Consider the following 21,629-nt stretch of genomic DNA (forward strand, 5'->3'; position numbering starts at 1 on the left):
GAGGTGAGAGTGTGTGGAAAGCTGGGGTCTTAGTTGCCAGAGACGCTCACCACAGAAGAGACTTTACAGCCATCGCAGATCTCTTATACTGAAGCCTGAGCCTCGACAAGGAAGGAATGAGACCCGGAGGCTATAGGATATTTGGGTTCCGACGCTAGAGATCTCCATGCTCTCAGATGTTTCTGGATACTCTAGACAGGATGGGAAGATGCCACCTTCCTTGCTGGAGAAGAGTAGCCCCATGCTACTTAAAGACCACGCAAAGGCCTCACCGAAGGTAATGCCTTCTAAAATGATCCTTTGCCCCTTTTGATGTGTCTCCATCTCCACGCACTGCTTCCAGACTAACAGATGGGATCGAGTCTCAACGTAACTCCCGGGGAAAGGGACTGTTCTTGCTGGGGAGAGACGATTCTCTACCGGGGGTCCTCGCTCACTTGTGCCGGAAGGAAGCTGAGGAATATGCTGAGGAGTGAATTTTGAGGGTGCTGGGCCAGGGAGGGGGAATAAGGGCTGATGGATTTGTTGTTCCTACAGTGGCACCCACTCACCGTTTGCTATTCATTAATAAAGCATTAAGAATACTGGCCGTAGGCTTCATATGTGTCAAGAAATTGTTCCCTGAAGCATAGGAGCACCAAGTAAATGAGGCGGAGATGTCAGAGCTGCTTTAGCAGAACTGAGGAAGCTGGCCGAGGCTCAGAAGAGTGAGCATGTTAACAAAGCCGCGTTAAAGAAGACCAGGCCTACCGCCATCTGACAAGGGGCAAGGAAACGGGCTCTTCCTGGAGAAATAGGAATTAGGAGAGCACATCATCCTTGTGCAGGAAGCCAACAGCAGCTGCCCTCTGCTCTCTTTATTTTGAAAAGTGCATTCATGGAAATAAAATCCAGAATTGATCTACTTGTTCAGGTAACAGTGGAAATTAATGAAATTAATGCAGAGAGAATAAAGAATTAAAATGTCAGGAGTGTTCCTGAAATGATGAAGCAATTTGTCCAAGATCTGATAGCTGGCTAGTGACTAAACTGGAAGTTTAATGTAAATAATCTGACTTCAGCGTCAGCACAGTTGACCATGTGGCTCTAAAAGTGCATTTTCGATGTGATCGTGTCTGTGCGCGAATCATACTTTCTAACTCCCTGGAGTGTAAAAATGTTCAGACAATGATATCATAGGGTTTCTGTGCTAGATTTTCCAATTTATGTTTCAGGTCACATAAATCTTACTTCCAGATTGTAACCAATAAATCAATCAACCAACCGGGAGGAGAGGGGCCCAGGGACTGGTGGCACCACCCCGAGTCGTCCTTGTCCTCCAGGCTCATAATGAAGTTGCCGTCGATCCTTTTATTTCTCTTTCTGTTTTTCCATTTCTCAGTCCTCATTGAAATAACGACATGTGGGGCTTTATTATGTCCCACCTGGTTGGTTTAACAAACTCCTACTCCTTATTTTGCACCAACCAATGATGACTAGGAGAGCTGCAGCACCACTGCCCCATGCCAGTGCCATGCTTGGAGCCCCCAGGGCTTCTGAGCTGCGTGCCCGCCCTCAGCCTGTGGAGCTAGAGCTCCCCGCGCCCCAGTGCCCACACCTCCCAGCACGCCTTTTGCCCCGCGCCTTGGTCTGCATGCGTCTGCTCAAAGCATTTCTCCACTTGGACTGTGCCCCTCTTCTTTTGATGTATTCAAATTTTACCTTTTCTTCAGACCTTGATTTAACCTCTCTCCCCCAAGATTCATTTCCTGTGAAGCTATAGTTTTTTTGTTTCCTATTCCTTATGCTTATATATATTTTTTCAACCAGATGATTATAGATTCTTCGAAATATAAGAAACAAGAGACTGTTTAGTTCCACATATGTTTAAGATGAGAGAACTAAGTTGCTCAGTGTGGCGATACTTAGGTATATGTTTTATTTTTCTTAATTTTCTTAATTTTTAAAATTTATTTATTTTAGCGAGAGAAGGAGTGCAAGTGGTGGGAAGGGAGGGCAGAGAGAGACTCTCAAGCAGACTCCCTGTTGAGCACGGAGTCTGATGAGGGGCTCAGTCTCAGGACCCTGAGGTTGTGACCTGAGCTGAAATCAAGAGTCGGTGTTATTCTGTATGTTGGCAATTTGAACACCAATAAAAAATAAATTTATTATTAAAAAAATAAAATTAAATAAAATAAAAAATACACAGTAAAAAAAAAAAAAAAAAAAAAAAGAGTCGGACACTTAACTGAGCCACCCAGGCCTCTCCTAGGCTTATATTTTAAACATCACTCTCATTTCCAGATACATACCTTCTATTATTTTTTTTCTTTTTACTCTCTGGGCAAATAATAGTTAACCAGTTATTGATTGATCAGTGTTTGTTCAACATAGACTTATGTTTTTTCCTAGGCTTGTTAGTGTACATCAGAATCATATTAGAGCACCTGTTAAATTGACCTGCTAGGCCCCATTCCCAGAGTTTCTGTAGGTTTGGTGTGAAGGTTGACAATTTGTCTTTTCGACAAGTTCTCGCATTTGCATTACAGCTGCTGATCCAGGGATCATACTCGGAACAACTGGCCTAGGCTCTTCACCGATAAATAGAACAGTGGTAAGGGGCACCTGGGTGGCTCAGCGCCTGCCTTCGGCTCAGGTCGTGATCCCGGGGCCCTGGGATTGAGGCCCCGCAGGAAGCCTGCTTCTCCCTCTGCCTGCGTCTCTGTGTTCCTCATGAATAAATAAATAAAATCTTAAAAGATATATATGTAATAGTTGTAAAAAGCATAGCACCTCTGTCCTGGGAATTTCTTTCCCTTTTAATTTATTTTTAAATTTAATAAAATTGGTATAAAATCGGAAGACAAAATTAAAAGACCTGTTCTTTGTTATTTTTCCTTTTCTGTTTTTTATTATTATTATTATTCATTATAAAAACTGGAAAGCACAGTTGAGTGTAGCGGACAGCGTCACCTTAGCTCCAGGGGTACAACAGAGGGAGGCAGCTGTCCGGGCGATCGGCTCTGCTTCCCCATGTGTGGCCGCACCTGTCCCTGTTTGCGCCATCACCGGGCAGCGTCTGTGTCCCCTGGGCTGTGCCCTTCACCCCACGGCTTATTCCTTCCATGACTGGAGGCCTGTGTCTCTGGCTCCTCCTCCCTGGGTTTGCCTCCAAAACCCCCTTCACTCCGGCACCATCAGTCGCTCCCTGTGTTTCTGGGTCTGATTTTGCTTTTTGCTTGCTTGTTTGTTCATTTGTGTCGTTTTTCAGATCCCACACATAAATGAAATCATATGGTGTTGGCCTTTCCAGTTTCACTTATTTCACTTAGAATAATACTTTTTAGGTCCATCCATGTTTTTACAAATGGCACGAGCTCATCTTTTTTTTTTTTTTTTTTTTTTTTGCAGCTGCAGAATATTTGTGTTTCGGGGTGTGTGTGTAACACATTTTCCTAATCCATTCATCTCTCCAGGGGACAGTGAAGTTGCTTCTATGGCTTCACTATTCTAAGTCGTGCTGCAGTGAACATAGGGGTGCACGGAGCTTTCTAAAATAGCGTTTTCATTTACTTTGTGTAAATATCTACTAGTGAAATTACGGGGTCATATAGTAATTTCCATTTTTGATTTTTTGAGGAACTTCCCTACTGTTTTCCACAGTGGCTGTTCAGAGGGTTCCTTGCCCTCCACATCCTCACCAACACTCGTTATTTCTGGTCCTTTTGACGTCAGCTGTTTTGACAGGTGTAGGGCGATATCTCATTGTGGCTTCAATTTGCATTTCCTTGACGATTAATGATGTTGAGCATCTTTTCACGTATCTGTTGGACATCAGTATGTCTTCTTTGGAAGAATGTTGAGGTCTTCTGCCCATTTTTAAATCAGATTGCTAGGTTTTTTGGTATTGAGTTGTACGAGTTCTTTATATATTTTGGATATGAACTCCCTTACTGCATGCATCTTTTGCAGATATCGTCTCTCATTCAGTAGATTTTCTTGTCATGTGGTTGGTGGTTTTCTTTGCTGTGCAAAAGCTTCTTAAATTGATGTAGTCCAAATAGTTTGATTTTGTTTCCCTTGCCTGAGGAGACATATCTAGAAACATGTTGCTATAACTGATGTCAGAGAAATTACTGTCCTTGTTCTTTTCTAGGATTTTTATGGTTTCAGGTCTCACATTTAGATCTTTAATCTGTTTTGAATTTGTTTGGCTTCTTTCTTTCTTTCTTTCTTTCTTTCTTTCTTTCTTTCTTTCTTTCTGTATGGTGTTAGAAAGTGGTCCCGTTTTGGTTTTGTTTGTTTGTTTGTTTTTTTGGCATGTGGCTGTTTTCCTAACACCATTTATTGAAGAGACCTTTTCATTGCTTATTCTTTGCCCTATGTTATTTTTGATTTTAGGTTACCTGACTCATTATATATAAAACATAGCATTCTTTTCTTCTTATGAATTACTAGGCCAATGGATTCACATGCACTATTTTGACAATTATGATAGTTGAGGTGTTCGTTTTCCTTACATTAGCAATTAAAAATGTTTTATTTAATTTCAATAAAATATTTCCCTTCCTACGTTAAAAGAAAAAGAATGTCGGTGTAAAAGTCACTTATCAGAACTGTTTACAAATTAGTGCTTTATTCCTCCTACTAGGAGAAATCTACGAATAGAACGGAATGTCGTATCTCTTAGGACTTTCTCAGAGTTACAAAGCCAGTTATAGCAATGCATAAATGAACAGCCTCGCCAAAGTGACCTCAGGGCATATGAGGAGAATGCCCTGCCTCTGGAATTTTTCATGGCCAGTGTACCAAATTCATAACACTCTTTGTCATCTATTCTTATTAAAATTAACAAATAGAAATTGCCCCTGTAAATCTCTAAAGAAAATCATGCATCTGCAAATAGCAAAGCTATTAGGCAGGTGACAAATACATGTTTTCTAACACTTCCTAGAAAAGCTGTATCTGACATCTGTTATTTATGTTTATTTTTATTTTACACGTATGTTCAGATTGCTTTAGATATGCCACCATAAATACAGCCAAAGGTTTTTATCTAAGTAGCACCTCCTCGAACAAATAGTTTGCCAAGGAATCTGGCAAAATCAGAGCTTGCATCTACACAAACACTGGAGACCTGGGGTTCATTTATCTATACATTATATACCTGACCTGCTTAATCACAGAATAGGAAGAAAATGTGATAAATTTATATATACTATATTCTTCAATCTCATTATGAAGCATATTCAGAGCTTCTGCACAAAGATCTGTTGAATGCCCACTCTCAAAATATCAACAAAGCAACCCATTGAACAGATAAGGCAGAGATTTTTGCTTATTGCAGCGAAGGAGAATACTACCGTAACAGAATCGTGGTTCATTTCAGAGAAAAGACTACAAGGGTTAGATACTGAGATTTGGAAATCTGTTCTAACATCGGTTTTTCAATGTGGAGACTTGGTTAAGATTGAGTAGAAATTATAATATACACTTGACCTTTGAATAATGTGGGCTCTTAACCTGTGTATAGTCAAAAATCCATGTATAACGTACGATTCCCCCAAAATAGGGCTACTCATAGCCTACTGTTGGGCAGAGTTCTCAGCAATAACAAAAACACTTGATTAACACGTATTTTGCATTTTATGTATTATATACCATATTCTTACAATAAAATAAGTTAGAATAAAATGTTTTAAGAAAATCATAAGGAAGAGATACCTGGGCTCAGTGGTTGAACGTCTACCTTCAGTCCAGGGTGTGATCCTGGGGTCCCGGGATTGAGTCCCGCATCGGGCTCCCTGCATGGAGCCTGCTTCTCCCCCTGCCTGTGTCTCTGTCTCTCTCTCTGGGTCTCTCATGAATAAATAAATAAATAAAATATTTTTAAAAAGGAACATCCTAAGATAGAGGAAATACATTTAAGGTACTGTGTTTATGAATACTGTAAGTTTATGTCATCCGTTCATACCATGAATTCTCTCTCAGCACCTACACCAGTACTGTCTTCTATGAATCTAGATGTTACATATATTACTAACACTAGCCATAAAAAATAAAAAGATAATGTAGAAAAGAAGTTCATTATTATTTAGGGGTGTAATGACTCACGCACTGGTAATGAAGAGGCAGAAACATGATTGCTGTCCGGTGTCGTATGATCAGTACAATTGCTTTGTGATAGTCCAGCCTCTGCACTAATGGGGGACTTGGTTTAAAATTTTCAGGGCATATAGTATTCCAGTCCTATTCATAATGCAGTATTGGGAACATTGTTACTGTTTTTTTTAAAACCACTTTCCTGTGATGATAGGCTGATAAACAGTTTTTCTAATTATAAGAAGAGAGAAATAGTACATAGTAATGTAATTCTTGGAAAGCAAAGTTATAAAATAGTAAGTAAATGAGCACATCATTAATTTTCTATTAAAGATCACTTCCCTTATGCCTGTGTAAGGATTGGCTGTCCACTTCCATATACATCCGGACACGGTGTTCCAAACGACGACTACTCAGGAGATGATGGCGACACAGAAAAGTTTGACAGTTCTTGCTACACAGTTATTAGGTTTTCACACAAAGACACGTATATACACAGCAAAGTGTACGAACTATTTGGCATAATGATTAATTACTTATTCATTAAATGGAAATGGATCATCATAAAGGTCTTCATGCTCATTTTCACACTGAGTAGGCTGAGGAGGGGGGTAGGGGGCAGGCCTTGCTGTCTCAGGGGCAGCAGAGGCAGAAAGAGGACGCAGGAGACGCGGGCACACTTCGTGTGACTGGACAGAAATACAGTGTAATTCTCTTGGACATTTTTGTTTTTTCTTTTCTCTAAAAATGTTTCTATCTCTTGCTAATACTTCTCCCACCATCCGCTTTAGCTTCAATGTCCATATCGTAGAAGGATCCATGTCATAAAAGAAGTCAAACACATAATCGGAACCCTTTGGCCAAACGGCCTGATGTCGGTTTGGAAGCATTCATCTCCGTCAGTCATATTCTGTTGATTAGCCTTGGATGCATCCCAGATCCATATCCTGAAATGCCTCACCACCACCTCCCCCACCCCACGCACACACACTTCTTTCCCCCCATATCTACAATCTGTTTTGTGATTTCCTTGTCTCTGTCGTAAATCCTGTGAAGTCATTGCATGACATCTGGACATGATTTTCTCCAGTAGGAATTTATCGTTTCCGACTTGATGGCCTTCGTGTATTTTTCTGTAATGATGGCATCCTCAGTGGTGTAATCCTTCCAGATTTTCATGAAGTTCTCTTTATTGAGATTCTCTCAACAGCAATGACAATCCTTTCCGTAGAGTACTATATGTAGTGGGCCTTGGAGGTCCCTATGACCCCCTAACCTAGAGGCCAAATTAGAGACATAATGTTTGGGGGTTAGTAGACCACTTTGATGCTTTCGGTGTTAAATTCCTGGTGTTCTGGGTGGCCAGGGGCATGGCCCAGTACCAAAAGAACTTTGAAAGACCGTCCCTTCGTGATAAGGTATTTCTTGACTTCGGAGACACGGCATCCATAGACTCAATCCAGAAAAGGAGTTCTTGTCCAGGCCTTCTTCTCGTACAACCAGATGTTTCCCTTCTCCCTTAAGACTCAGGGATTAGCAGCTTTATAGATAAGGGCCGTCCTGATCAGAAACCCAACTGCATTTGCACAAAACAGTAGTTAGCCTATCCCTTCCTTCCTTAAATCCTGGTGCTTGTTTCTCTTCCTTACTAGAAAATGTCCTTTGTGACATTTCTTTTCTTCCAGAGTACTGCCCTTTTGTCTGTATTAAAAATCTATTCAGGCAGATACTCTTTCTCCTCCATGGTTCTCCTAATAGTATCTGGGAACTTGTCTGCTGCCTCTTGGCCAGCAGAGTCTGCTTCTCCTGTTATCTTGACATTTTTAAAGCCAAACCTCTTTCTAAAATTATCAAACTATCCTTTGCTGTCATTAAATTATTCAGCTTTAGATCCTTCTCCTCCTTTTTGCTTTAAGTTGTCATGACTTCACTTTTTCTTGGATCATATTAAAGTCCATAGGTATGCCTTTCTCACGGCAGTCTTGCACCCACATAAAAGCTGCATTTTTAATACAAGATAAAAAGGCATTTCACACAAAGTGCAAGGGCTTTTTGCCTGCTGGCATAGCCGCAGTGATGGCTTCATGAATTCCCTTTTCTTTTTTTTTACAACGGTCCTTAGGCTGGATTCATTTATCTTGAAATGGTCGGCAACCACAGGACATATCAATCGATTCACCTTTTCCTTGTGATGTCATGACTTTTCTCTGCTTCTTGGGAGTACTTCTAGCATCACTAGCGACACTTCTTATGGGTCCCATGGTGCTGGTCAGGTTTTACAATATTGCACTAGGATGATGAAAAAATTTGCAAGGATGATGAGAGATCACTTTTTTCGTGCCAAATGCAATCTACTAGAGAGAGGTGAGACAACTCGCACAGAGATGATTAGTGTCTCATGGCATTTTAAGTGGATACTCACAACACTTGAGCTCCCTGCAATAGCAATGAGAAATGGCTGCAGAATTATTATGGCAGTGCAGTATGTGCTATGGTTAATTTTATGCAGTTATAACTTAATACAACATTTTTACATTTGTCTACCTTTCTCTCAACTGCAAATGGCACAATGAATGGTCTGCAAGTATTTATGTGTGTCAGTTTTGATAAGTTTTAACCTTTTATAATCAATTTATCTATCTTTTATGATAGCAAATGATAAAACGGGCTAGCATCTGTATACATTTTATGCATTTGTGACATTCCTAATTTTTCTTAAATTTTTTTCAATATTTTTAGGATGCAAGGTGTGTCTACAAGTTTTTCGTATTATGACAATCCATCTGCATATAAGTGGGCCCACACAGTTCAAACCAGTCTTGCTCAAAAGTCAATAATAATTCAGCACCTTTTTTTTTTTAAGGTGGTAATAAGAGGTTTATAATCTATAAGTAACAACCATTTATCTACATTTTTTCCTTAGGAAACAGCCAAAGTCCAGTCCTTAAAGGCATGATATACAGAACATCTTGATCTACAAAGAACAGAATGACCCAAATTAAATGCTGGTCAACTTACTGGTGGACCAAATCAAAGCTGACCAAGGATTCCTGAACAGAGAAAATGTTTACCTTTTGGAAACTTGCTCTGAGATTTAAAAAAGTCCTGGCTATTAATGAGAAAGCAAGTAAAAAAATATTACAGATGCACCCACACTGACATTTGATTTTGCCAAGGTCTTCCACTGGAGCACAAAGTTAGAGGATGAGTGTAGGGGTAAGATACTTAGATGTTTTCAAAATAAATTACTAGTAATATGAAATTTGACATATTGAATTCTTCCATTTGCCACCAGAACAAACTGACAATGAGGACTATTTAAAAGAAATGCTGAACTCTAAAAAGGGTGGCAGCAGTAACACCTTCCACTATATAATAACCTCCTGCTTTTGCACACCATTAACGTTGCCATTCTTCCAAGATAGATATCTGTGTGGAAAAAGTTGTAGCTTTTGCCAGGGCCAGTTAATTTGTAATTGTATGCTCGGTTGACATCAGGAGGGTGGACCTTTAAATCTGGCCATTCTTTTGTTTAACATCTGCAAACTACAGAATTCCTCAGCCAGTTTCTGTTCTCAGTCCCATCTGTGTTTCTTCTTCTCAGGGTTGAGGGTGGGCGCTAGTCATCAAAATCTGGAATGTCATCGTAGGAGTAACCCCGGTAGCCTTTGGAAGCATAGTAGGCAATGCGCAGGTGGTAAAATCCTGGCAGGAACACCAGAATGCCAATGATCAGGACAGGAACGGCTCGGTCTGCCCCCCCTTTGCTGATACAGCCAGCCAGAAGGAGGGAGCCTATGATTATGAGAAAGGCACCAATCAAAAACAGCACTGTAGCAAGCGCAATGGCCTTATATGGGATCTTAGGAGGGCTCTTCTTGAACCGAAGGTCAGTGTAGCCATCGTCTGTGCTGGGGAGCCTTGAGTATTTCACTTTACTACTGGGGATTCCAGTAGCCAGGTTGGTACCCGACGGCATCGTAACACACTGACAGAGCTACTGCCCGAGCGCCTCGCCTAACTGTCACCCCGCCCACCCGCGGGGCGGTGTCGTTTCTAATTGCTGAGTAATTAGTAAAAAAAATTTTTTTTTGATTAATTTTTATTGGTGTTCAATTTACCAACATACAGAAAAACACCCAGTGCTCATCCCGTCAAGTGTCCACCTCAGTGCCCGTCACCCATTCCCCTCCAACACCCGCCCTCCTCCCCTTCCACCACCCCTAGTTCGTTTCCCCGAGTTAGGAGTCTTCATGTTCTGTCTCCCTTCCTGATATTTCCCAACATTTCTTCTCCCTTCCCTTCTATTCCCTTTCCCTATTATTTATATTACCCAAATGAATGAGAACATACACTGTTTGTCCTTCTCCGATTGACTTACTTCACTCAGCATAATACCCTCCAGTTCCATCCACGTTGAAGCAAATGGTGGGTTTTTGTCATTTCTAATTGCTGAGTAATATTCCATTGTATCCATAAACCACATCTTCTTTATCCATTCATCTTTCGATGGACACTGAGGCTCCTTCCACAGTTTGGCTATTGTGGCCATTGCTCATAGAAACATCGGGGTGCAGGTGTCCCGACATTTCATTGCATCTGAATCTTTGGGGTAAATCCCCAGCAGTGCAATTGCTGGGTCGTAGGGCAGGTCTATTTTTAACTCTTTGAGGAACCTCCACACAGTTTTCCAGAGTGGCTGCACCAGTTCACATTCCCACCAACAGTGTAAGAGGGTTCCCTTTTATCCGCATCCTCTCCAACATTTGTGATTTCCTGCCTTGTTAATTTTCCCCATTCTCACTGGAGTGAGGTGGTATCCAGGATAATAATTCAGCACCAGTGGACACAGCAAGGTGAAGATATTGAGGTAAGGAATCTAAAGAGTTTCGGAGGTAAGTTGTTGCTTGGTGCTTTTCTATTGAAGAGTTTGATGAATCTTCTAGGAAATTACTTGAATAGCCAATAAAGTAATTCTCCATATTCATCTTCCTGGGCAGGTGTTTTCTGGGATTGTAAAGCTAAATTGATGAACATAGTGGAATGCCTCCATCATGTTAATGTAGAGTAAGCTGTGTAGTTGTTTTGATTCTCAGATCACTCCTTCCCTGCAGAATATTGTCTCTGAACTGACAATTCAGCTGTGCCTTCTATAAGGCTGTCTGCCCCCCGGGTAAAGAATACAATCTGAATAGTGGCTCCCATGTTTGTGGGCCCATTCCTACAATTCTTTTCTTTTCTTTGCCTTTTTTTTTTCTTTTTTGTGAAATAGATCTTTTGATCAAATCACATTTTGTATGCAATTCCAAGTTTGTGGATCAAACATTTTTTAATCCCTTGGTAATAAGTGCTAGCTGACATTCTGTGGACAAGAGGGGCAAATCCATATTGGGAAGATTAACTTTTCTTATTAGGACAAATCACTGACCCTTCCAAGATGGAAGGAGACTAACATAGTTGCCTTGCACTCAAGTGCAAACCAGGCTGTGGTTTTACTTGCACCCAAGTGACCTCCTCAAGGTGACGTACCCTATCTTGGGCTTAATGTTGGTCTCTGTTGCTGAAAGAACGGACATTCAGAGATCATCTATTGTAAGTAGGATTCCATGCTGCTGAGCCATGTCCAGCATCCGTCTCGGTCAATGTGATCAGTCTGCTCATGGGCCCATTGTCCCAGTTCCATGGTGACCGATGGGTGAGGCTGGCTGATATCAACTGGCCAAGCCAGTTAGTTTATTTGGATGTTCAATGCCTCTGTCGTGGTGATTATGTTTTCTGGCAAATGTTAATGTATGAGGCAGATATCTTCACGTTCTCTGTGCACCACCAGGTATCTATTCACATGCCTCTACCCCAGAATTCCTTATCCTCAAATTTCCATTCCCTTTCCTTCCAGGCCACTCACAAAATAGCCAGGCCATTGATGACTGCCCTGAAACATATATATATATATATTCTCATCTCAGCCACTTCTCCTTGGATACTAAATGGAAGACCAGGTGCACTGTAACTCCTCTCATTGTCCGTCAGAGTCACTCTTGTGACTGCGGTGCAGCTGCCATCCATTTGCCTTGCATCTATATCGCCAGCTAACACGTGTGTAAACCAAGTCAGGGCCTTTTCTCCTCCTTTAGCTGGTTGTACAGAGCCCTGTTCTGAATACATGTAATGGCAAAGGGAAGGACTCTGTGCAACTATGGTGGATGATATGGGAGTCCTGACACCGATTCATGCAGCTTATTTGTGCCTTCTGGTCCTACTGAGATTAGATCTTGGATGTACTGTTTCCATCTCACAATACACTGCTGCTGGGCCTGTCCAAGTTTTTGTCTTGGAGAATAAAACAAAACGGAGCTCACAAAGGGCATTCTGGAAACATGGTGAAGTGTTCATCTCTACTAAAGCCTAGTAACAGGCCAGGAAATATTTCTCAGGAAGCATATAATTCCCCACTATGGATGGTGTAGTCTTGCTCTAAATCTCCAGGGCACTGGATTGTAATTTTTCAACTAATGCTTTCCATCAAAAATACACAGCATCTTTTCCCACCACTGACATACCTAATACCTCAGGTCTGGTATCATACGGCCCTAGCAACAGCAGTGCTTTCACGGAAGCTTTGACCTACTACTGAGCTCTTTTCTGCTCCAGACTTAATTCAAGGTAGTTTTGTATTTCATCCAGTATTTTTAGGTGTGGAATGTGATGCCTTCACAACAAAAAGAGGCCTACCAAGTACTATGGGTATTTTTTTTTTTTTTTTTTTAGTGCTAGATGATAACAACACAGTTCTCGAATCTTGGATATTGCAAATGCCTAAAGAACATCATCCATGGCATTGGAAATTGTGAGTTTTTCAACTTCTGTAAGAGCAGAGATCTGCAAGAAATGGAGGGAGGCCATCGTGTACATGAGTTCCGGAATTTCTGAAATTTTATTTGTGGGCACATTCGGTGCCACTTACTACCATGTCCAGTGTGTTAGGGGTGAGGTCTAATATTAGATCTAGTTCCTCAGTCCTAATATCAAGAGTGTGTGAGAGATAGAGATACACACAGAGACAGAGACACTTTTAGAGGAAAATAGCATGTATTTCGTAAAGAAGATGATGGTTCTTTGGGCATTAGAGACTAAGTACAAAATCCCACTCAGAAAGAAAACATGATTTAGTCTTATCTTTTGGGCCTCATGATTTTCTTCTTTAATCCTTTACCTCCCTCCCTAGACACATTTTCCCAAAAAACCTGGCCATTAAAATTCCACACGTAGCACAGAGTGATCTGATTATATACCAGGGTGTTCGTTTCCTGTTGCCACTTTAACAAATTATTACAAACTTAGCGACTTAAAATGACACATATTTAATCTATTACTCTAGAAGTCAGAATCCAAAGTCAATCTCCCTGCTCTGAAGTCCAGGTCTGAGTAGGGTGGTTTGTCTTAGAGGCTGGAGGGGACAATTCATTGCCTTGCCTTTGCCAGGCTGCCTATTTTCCTTGGTGTGTGGCCCCTTCCTCTGTCTTCAGAGGCAGCATAGCCTCTTCCAACCTCTCTCCTTCCCTTCTAGTGCCTCCATAATCATATTACCTGGTATTGTTCTTGTAGCCAAATCTTCTTTTGCTTCCTTCTTATAAGAACCCTTATATTTATTACATATAATAATATATATAATAATTGTGATTACACTTGCAAAGTCCTTTCTCCCACATAAGGTATCATTCACGGATTCCAGGAATTAGTGCACGGATATATTTGGGACATGATTCAACCTACTGCAACCAGTGATGAGCAGAGTTGTCCAGTGGACTCTTTCCCTTAAATCTACTCCAGCTTCTCCTTATGTAATATTTATTTGATTCATCTGTGAGCAGTTCTTCAGATTGGGAGCAATGCCCTCTCACTAAACACAAACCCAGTAAAGTAAAGAAAAGAAAATATATGCAAACTGTCGAATATGTATCCAGTGTTGGATATGGATGGATGGAAGACTGTTTCAAAGGTTTCATCCTTGGTTACCTCTGTAATTCATTGACTTAGAGAAAGTGATAGAAAGCAAGGAAATACAGTGCATAGTTAAGAGTTATTTTCCTCAAACCATGAAATGAATTCCATGTATTGTGAGCATCTAAATTAGTACCTAAGATAAAATTATCAATATTCTCTTTCTATTCTTAGTAATCAATTTCCTCATTGAAATTATAATTTTATTTATCCTTCACAATATTCTCTAACAGTGCGTGAAAATGTTGTATATTGTGCTAAGTAAAGAAAGACCATACTAGTGTAAATACAGATAAGACTGACAATCTAAAAAAAAAAAAAAAAAGACTGACAATCTAAGAAGGTGACATTAGCATACTAAATTCTTTCAGGACTTGAAATAGCATTAAATTTATATTCATAATATTACTGATCTCAAACGAGAAGACACCTTTAAAAAGTTCCTGTAAATTATGTACCGATGGAACACATGTCCATAGAGAGTTTCCAGCTAAAGGCACTATACGTAACTTACTAGTGAGTGTTGTTGGCATTATCTCCCCACGTATACTAGAGATGCAACAGAAACGAGTAAGAAAGCAAACACACAGAAACAACATGTTTTCTTGCATAAAGCAATTTACTTTGTATTTTAAGCCTGCAGAACTATAATACATTTTTCTATATATACCTTTAATGATTTCAAGATTGCAGAGACACGGTCAGTTATCAGAAACAAAGTGGTGAAAAATAATATAAGGACAACGTATGAAAGCCCGTTATTGGGGAATGCTGAACAAGTAAATGAGTGAATGGATAGCAGGGGAAACGCGTTCATTTTCTACTTTCCTATGAACAAAGGGGAAGGCGGTCTTTATTTACTTATTTGCTCTTTTACTTAGAATTGTAGCTTGCATAATTAAGAAGCATTATTTCCCAATAGTGGCAAAGTCATATTTTAAACTTCACAGAATGTGTCATTTGATTTCATAGTGGCCTCGCAGTCGCCTGTGAGATGCCTGGGCTGGGGAGTGACTGCCAGCTGGTTACCACATCCATTTCCTTTTTGATCTATCAACAAAGTTGAGCTGTAGGAGTCCGATGACTCCGTTCTAGCCAATGGACTATGAGTGGAGTATATGACCTCGAGAACTTCTATCTGGGATTCTTTTTGCACCTTCCTGTTTTAGTTGGCTTACCGGAGGTGGGCAACACGTGTGGAAGCCACGTGCTGATGCTGGTAGACGTGGCCCGTCCTAGAGGAGAGCCGTCCACTGCTTGGGACTTCGGGAGGGTAGGAAAAAAGCAACTGTCTTGTTCATTAATCCATCACACACTTACTTGCCACTGCAGTGAGTATTACCCTGGACAGAATAATTTGCAATTATTTTCTTAAGGAAATGCTCCACAGATAAGCATGCTTTTCTATCTAAAAGAGATTGGGCTGAATCAGTTGGTTATGTTGCCGGGTTTTTGTCTCACGGGGTTGAAGAATGAAGCTCACAGACACAGAGTGGTGAAGCGAAAGTTTATTAAGTGAAGGTGCAAACAGAAAGGGACAGAAAGGAAAGGAAAAGAGCTCTCAGGAGTGAGAGGGGTCGCGGCAGGGTCGCCATGAGGGCTCTTGCATCTGTCTTCTACAGAAAACTGCCCAGAGAACGTGGTAAATATCTTGTCTATAACGTCTGAGACAAACAAGGGGAGTTTGTGAATATCATGAAAATACCCCACCTATATTTGGAAGAAACAAGGCGGGTTTGTTTGTTCCCTTCCCTCCTTAGTATCTCATCTGTAACAGGTTCCCAGAGGGGCCTCCTCTCCCTCCCTGCCTAAACCTTAACCCCTTCCTCACTCAGGTGTAAATTAGGTACCTGCCTTGAAAGAAAGGTACAAGCATTTCCTCTGTTTTTATAAAATTGATTGAGGTAACAGAAATTCATGACCTTGTGAGATCAAGAGCATTTAAAGTAGCTTTGGGCAAAACGATAAAAATGGAGCAGGATGAAAACAAACAAAACGTAGAAACAAAAGAACTTCTGACAAGCTGCCAGATGTTTCCAATTCTTTATTAAAACTATAAACCTGCCTCATAACTCTCTCCGACTGTTTGCATACAGAGGCCCCACAGTGCTCCCTGGGGTTATTATTTATAGAATCCACCACCCTGGACTCTCTTCCTATGTCAAGGTGATATCCCCAGGGCGCACCGGGCACAGGACCGTTCTTCTAGTGTATTGGGAGAGGTGCGCCGTTGGCAACCTTATTTTTTATCAACTTGACTTTCTACCCAGTGAGATAAGGGCCCCTTGGCTTAATCCCAGGTGTTTGCAATGTTGGGAAGTATTTATAAGAAGACACGTTCAGGAAGGACGCCGGGGAAGGACGTTTGCCAGTCCGTATCCGCCACAAATAACTCTCCAAGATCCCAGCTGGGAACCCAGGGAGATGCAGGAGTGTCCGGCCCGTACACCTGCAGGCCTGGGAAGGCACGTCCACGGTGTCTGCCCTTCAGAATGCTTCAGTTCTGGGAAAGCTTTGGTAAAAACTCGACTTACGGCAATGCCGATTCTGCTTGGGCTCCTTCTAGGAGGATGACACCTATTATGACTGCTGCTTTCGGTCGCTCAAGTGGAAAAAATATATATATTGCAGTGTCTGCTGGAGCTGCCATGTATCATCTCGTAGATTTTAAAACAAATGAATATAAATAGATGAGCAACAAGGAAGAGAGCGAACATAATGTATACCTAAAGAAGGGAGTCAGTACAGTTTTCACACATGGTTTCCTAAGGATTTTACAAAGTACTGATTTAGTTTAGTCTTTTGAAAGTTGCCATAACAACTTCGCTGGGAGATGCTAATCCGGCCTCCTGGCAGATGGGATGCTAATGCTCTGGCAGCGCGGGAAGGATCCTCAACACATCGCTGTTACTTCATTGTGATTTCGAAACATCCTCCGGAGGGTGACTGTCATTCTGCTCCTTAATGCTACCTCATAACTCAGGGATTCTGACACTGTTATTTAGCGGAAGCAGGGGCTTATGAGCCAGACTGCTGGGAGTGTTTTATCTCTCAGGGAATTCCAAAGAGCAGATTGATTAAGTAAACTAGAGGACAGATCCAGTGCCTTCAGGGATGACAAACTATTTTTTGCTACTTTTTGGTTAAGAGCAAGTCCTTCTGTTTACCCGTATGTGCAAAATGGGTTGTGTATTTTCCTAAATGGTGGCTTCAAGACCTGCCTTTTTAAACCATCCATTGGCAAAGCATCAATATCCAATGAGCTGATTATTCAGGAGAAGCAGCTGTTTCAATCATCGAGCAGCTCTAATTGGTTGATACGTGTGACTGTGCTGGCTTCATACACTATTAGCACATCCCGGTTGCTCAATAATTATTAAAATCAATTATGAATACTGGAAATAGCAAAATGAAGAGGGCATTATTGGAGCAGCTGATGATTTGAGGAGATATTTTAGGCAAATTCCAAACTAATCATAATGTGCACATAGAAAGAAAGGAAGGAACGATGAAGAAACTTCCAGATTAATGGAGATAGTGGTGCTGGAGCCAGTTCCTACCAGGTACTTGCAAGAGCTAATTGTTAAACTTCCAGGAGTTTTGTGAGTCAGTTATTAAACACAATCATTATCGAAAAATATATTACAGGGCCCTTGGGGCGCTCAGCGGTTGAGCATCTGCCTTCGGTTCAGGGCTTGACCCCAGGGTCCTGGGATCAAGTCCCGCATCAGAATCGCCACTGGGAGCCTGCTTCTCCCTCTGCCTGTGTCTCTGCCTCTCTCTCTGTCTGTGTCTCTTATGAATAAATAAATTAAAAATCTTTAAAAAAATAAGAATAAATTATATAAATTTATAATGAAATAAACTATACTGAAATTAGAATAGTTAAGTCATCACTTCCTAATTGTTTTACTACATTTGACTCTTTTTTACTCTCTTGGACTTATTTTTACCTAGTATATCTATAAAGGGAAATACTATATAATGGTGTTCAACCGCATGTAGTCTCTTCCCAACTCTGTGTTCAGTGATGATTCATGAATATAGAAGTTAGCCATAGTGGGTTGGCCATAGTGGGCTCGTGGAACCATGGAAATAAGCACATGCTAGTTTGATATTTAAGTATTTGCAGATATTCATTCTGTTGCAAATCTACAAATCTATTTCAGATCTCTGTAAGCAAACATAGAATCTATATGCTGAATTCTGAGTTGGCGAATACCTGGGAATTCTTAAATGTCACAAGAGTTATAACTCATAACAATCACCAGTTATATCACTGAATTTGTTTTACAAATTATTTTGAAATACATTCAGATAAGCACATTTTAGAAATCTTCGACCAAAAAGGTTTTGTAGTAAATAGTGTAAAATAAGATCAAGTCTAATTAAAGGTGAAAGTTATACTGGGAAGACAGACAAAACCAACCGAATTTCTCAAATCATTGTAACACCAGCCTTGTATTGTAATGACAAAATGTTCATGAAAATGTAACAAGCTAACTGAAATAGCTAAAACTGATAATGTAGAAGTATCATTGGAGCAATGCCTCTCTCTAATAGACACAGATGAAAATTCTTCAGTCTTCACCACTAAGCTATTATTGTTGTTATTTAAATTTTTTTTCAAATTTTTATTTAATTTCCAATTAGCTAACATACAGTGTAACATCAGCTTCAGGTGCAGGATCCAATGATTCATCACCTACATACAACACCCAGTGCTCATCTCAAGTGCCCTCCTTAATGCCCACCACCCATGTAGCCCATCCCCTGCCCACCTCGCTCCATCAGCCCTGTTTGTTCTGTATCGTTGAGAACAAACAGGTTATAGTTTCTTGATTTCCCTCTCTCTCTCTTTTTCCCCCCCTTTCTTGTTTGTTTTGTTTCTTAAATTCCACACACAAGTAAAATCATATGGTATTTGTCTTTCTCTGATGGACTTGTTTTGTTTAGCATAATACTCTTAGCTCCATCCACATCATTACAAATGGCAAAACTTCTTTCTTTTTTTAGGGCTGAGTAACATTCCATTGTATGTGCATATATAGCTTCTTTATCCAGTCATCAGTCTGTGGACACCTGGGCTGTTCCCATAATTTGGCTACTCTAAGTAATGCTGCTTAAATATCAGGGTGCATGTATCCCTTTGAATCAGTATTTCTGTTTTCTTTGAGTAGATACTTAGTAACAATTGCTGGATCCTCTATTTTTAACTTTTTGCTGAACTTCCACATGGTTTTCCACAGTGGTTGCACTAGTTTGTACTCTACCAACAAGTGCAAGAGGATTCTCCTTTCTCCACATCCTCACCAGCACCTGTTGTTTCTTGTGTTGTTGATTTTCATCCATTCTGATAGGTGTGACTTGATATCTCATTGTAGTTTTTATTTGTATTTCCCTGATGATGAGTGACGATGAGCATGTTTTCATGTGTCTGTTGGTCATGTGTATGTCTTCATGGGAAAAATGTCTATTTGTGTCTTCTGCCTACTTTTAAGTGGATTATTTGTTTTTTGGGGTGTTAAGTTGTATTTTTCCTTCTTCAATAAACCTGTAATTGATTTTAAATTCTGTGCACTGAACTTGTACAAAAATCTAAATTTCTTCACGATTCTCTTTGAATACTGTTCTAGAAAGTCTGATTTATTTAGTATTGTTCTGCTTGTAAGCCTTTCAGCCATTATCTCTCTGTCTTGGGAGAGATAAGAAATTTGGGAAAGAGAGAATTATATTTGTGACTTGTTCAGTTTAATTATAAACCTACTAGACAGAATTGCACTCACCACCCTTCCCTTGAAGCGTAAAAGCCCTTTGCTGGGTCAGCTTACTGTACACCTCCAAGGAATACTGTCACCTGCAACACTTCCCCGCCTTGCTCTTCTTACAACACAGTGCTCGAAGTTTCCTTAGCAACATTTGCTGCTCTACTCTTTGATTTTCTTCAGTTTCAGAATTAACGCTCACCTAAATTGGCGGATACTATATTTGTTTTCTTCAAGATGATTTGCATTTCAGTCAAAGACAACCAATCAGGGGCTGGCATAGAAAGCTTTCTCTCTATCCTTTCTCTTTGGTCACTAGCAAAATTTTTACATTGTTCAAATTATTTGCCTAGACTTTATTATTTGAAGTAATTGGTACAGACTACAATGTATTTCAAAGCTTTTATAAGGGGTTCAGATTTAAATATATAGAAGTAAGAACATACAGTAGCCAGTTTTCAAGCATTAAAAAAAACCAACAACATTGCCCTCCAAAAGATCTTTAAGAAATTGAATTTTAAAATACACTTATTCTTCATGTCTTTTTTAAGTAATCATAATATCTTAGATATTAATAATAAACGAACTTACTGTAATTCAGTCCATTGACAATGGAATCCTACTATTTCATTCTCCTCCCCTCTTTTTGTTCCAACTTTACTCACTATCACAGAGTCTACCCTTTGCTGAAGACTGCATTGTTTCAGTGGACTGTTTTTTTTTGAAACCAGAGCTAGGAATGCAAAACAAGTCTATTTAGGATGAATTGTCAAAACAACATCTGGTTTTGACAGATTTTGCTTAAATTACTGATTGTTCAGCACTTAAAAATACTTTTCTCTTAGTTTTTTTTTAAACAAACATGAACTTTGCTGCTAAGACATCATAAATAAATAAAATTCATTCTGTCTTTGCTTTTTCAAATGTGAATTAATCCAAAGGCCCTTAAAAAGAAAAAAGAAAAATCTCTAAGCTATACATTCACTGCATAAGGATCTAAACTCTCTAGGTTTTAAATTTAGAAATCTCCTTTTTCAGTGGGTAAATCTAGTTAAGAAATGCTTGTGTACATGTGCATTGTGTGTTCATTATTTTAATTTATTGAAACGGGAAGATAGATATTATTGTGTTTGCATACTATAGTTTTCTGTTCAACACACTAATAAAATAGAGATTGCTCACTATTGGGACTCATCAGGATACAAAGCTGCTGCACAGCAAAGGAAACAGCCAACAAAAACAAAACACAATTGACAGAATAAGAGAAGATATTTGCAAATGACCTATCAGATAAAGGGCTTGTATCCCAAATCTATAGAGAACTTATTAAACTCAACCCCCAAGAAACAAACAATCCAGTGAAGAAATGGGCAGAAGACATGAACAGGCATTTCTCCAGAGAAGACATACACATGGTCAGCAAGCACAAGAGAAAATGCTCCACATCACTGGCCGTCAGGGAAATACAAACCAAAACCACAATGAGATCCCACCTCACACCAGTGAGAATGGGGAAAATTAACAAGACAAGAAACAACAAATGTTGGAGAGGATGTGGAGAAAGGGGAACCCTCCTGCACTGTTTGTGGGAATGTGAACTGGGGCAGCCACTCTGGAAAACTGTGTGGAGGTTCTTCAGAAAGTTGAGTTCTCCTACAACCCACTAATTGCACTACTGGGTATTTACCCCAAAGATATAAATGTAGTGATCCAAAGGAGCACCTGCACCCCAATGTTTATAGCAGCAATGTCTACAATCATCAAACTATGGAAAGAGCCCAG

General features: G+C 40.1%; 1 protein-coding gene across 1 annotated transcript; it reads right to left on the reverse strand.

Moving 5' to 3' along the window:
* Window positions 1–9,622: 9,622 nt before the first annotated feature.
* On the reverse strand, window positions 9,623–10,075 carry LOC121471719 (transmembrane protein 230-like; the record flags this gene model as incomplete). The annotated part of the gene is made up of 1 exon (XM_041722479.1): window positions 9,623–10,075. A coding segment is annotated over one exon (375 nt), but the record flags the coding sequence as incomplete, so codon positions are not given.
* Window positions 10,076–21,629: the final 11,554 nt, after the last annotated feature.

Source organism: Vulpes lagopus, chromosome 11 (genome assembly GCF_018345385.1).
Source record: "Vulpes lagopus strain Blue_001 chromosome 11, ASM1834538v1, whole genome shotgun sequence".
Taxonomy (NCBI): domain Eukaryota; kingdom Metazoa; phylum Chordata; class Mammalia; order Carnivora; family Canidae; genus Vulpes; species Vulpes lagopus.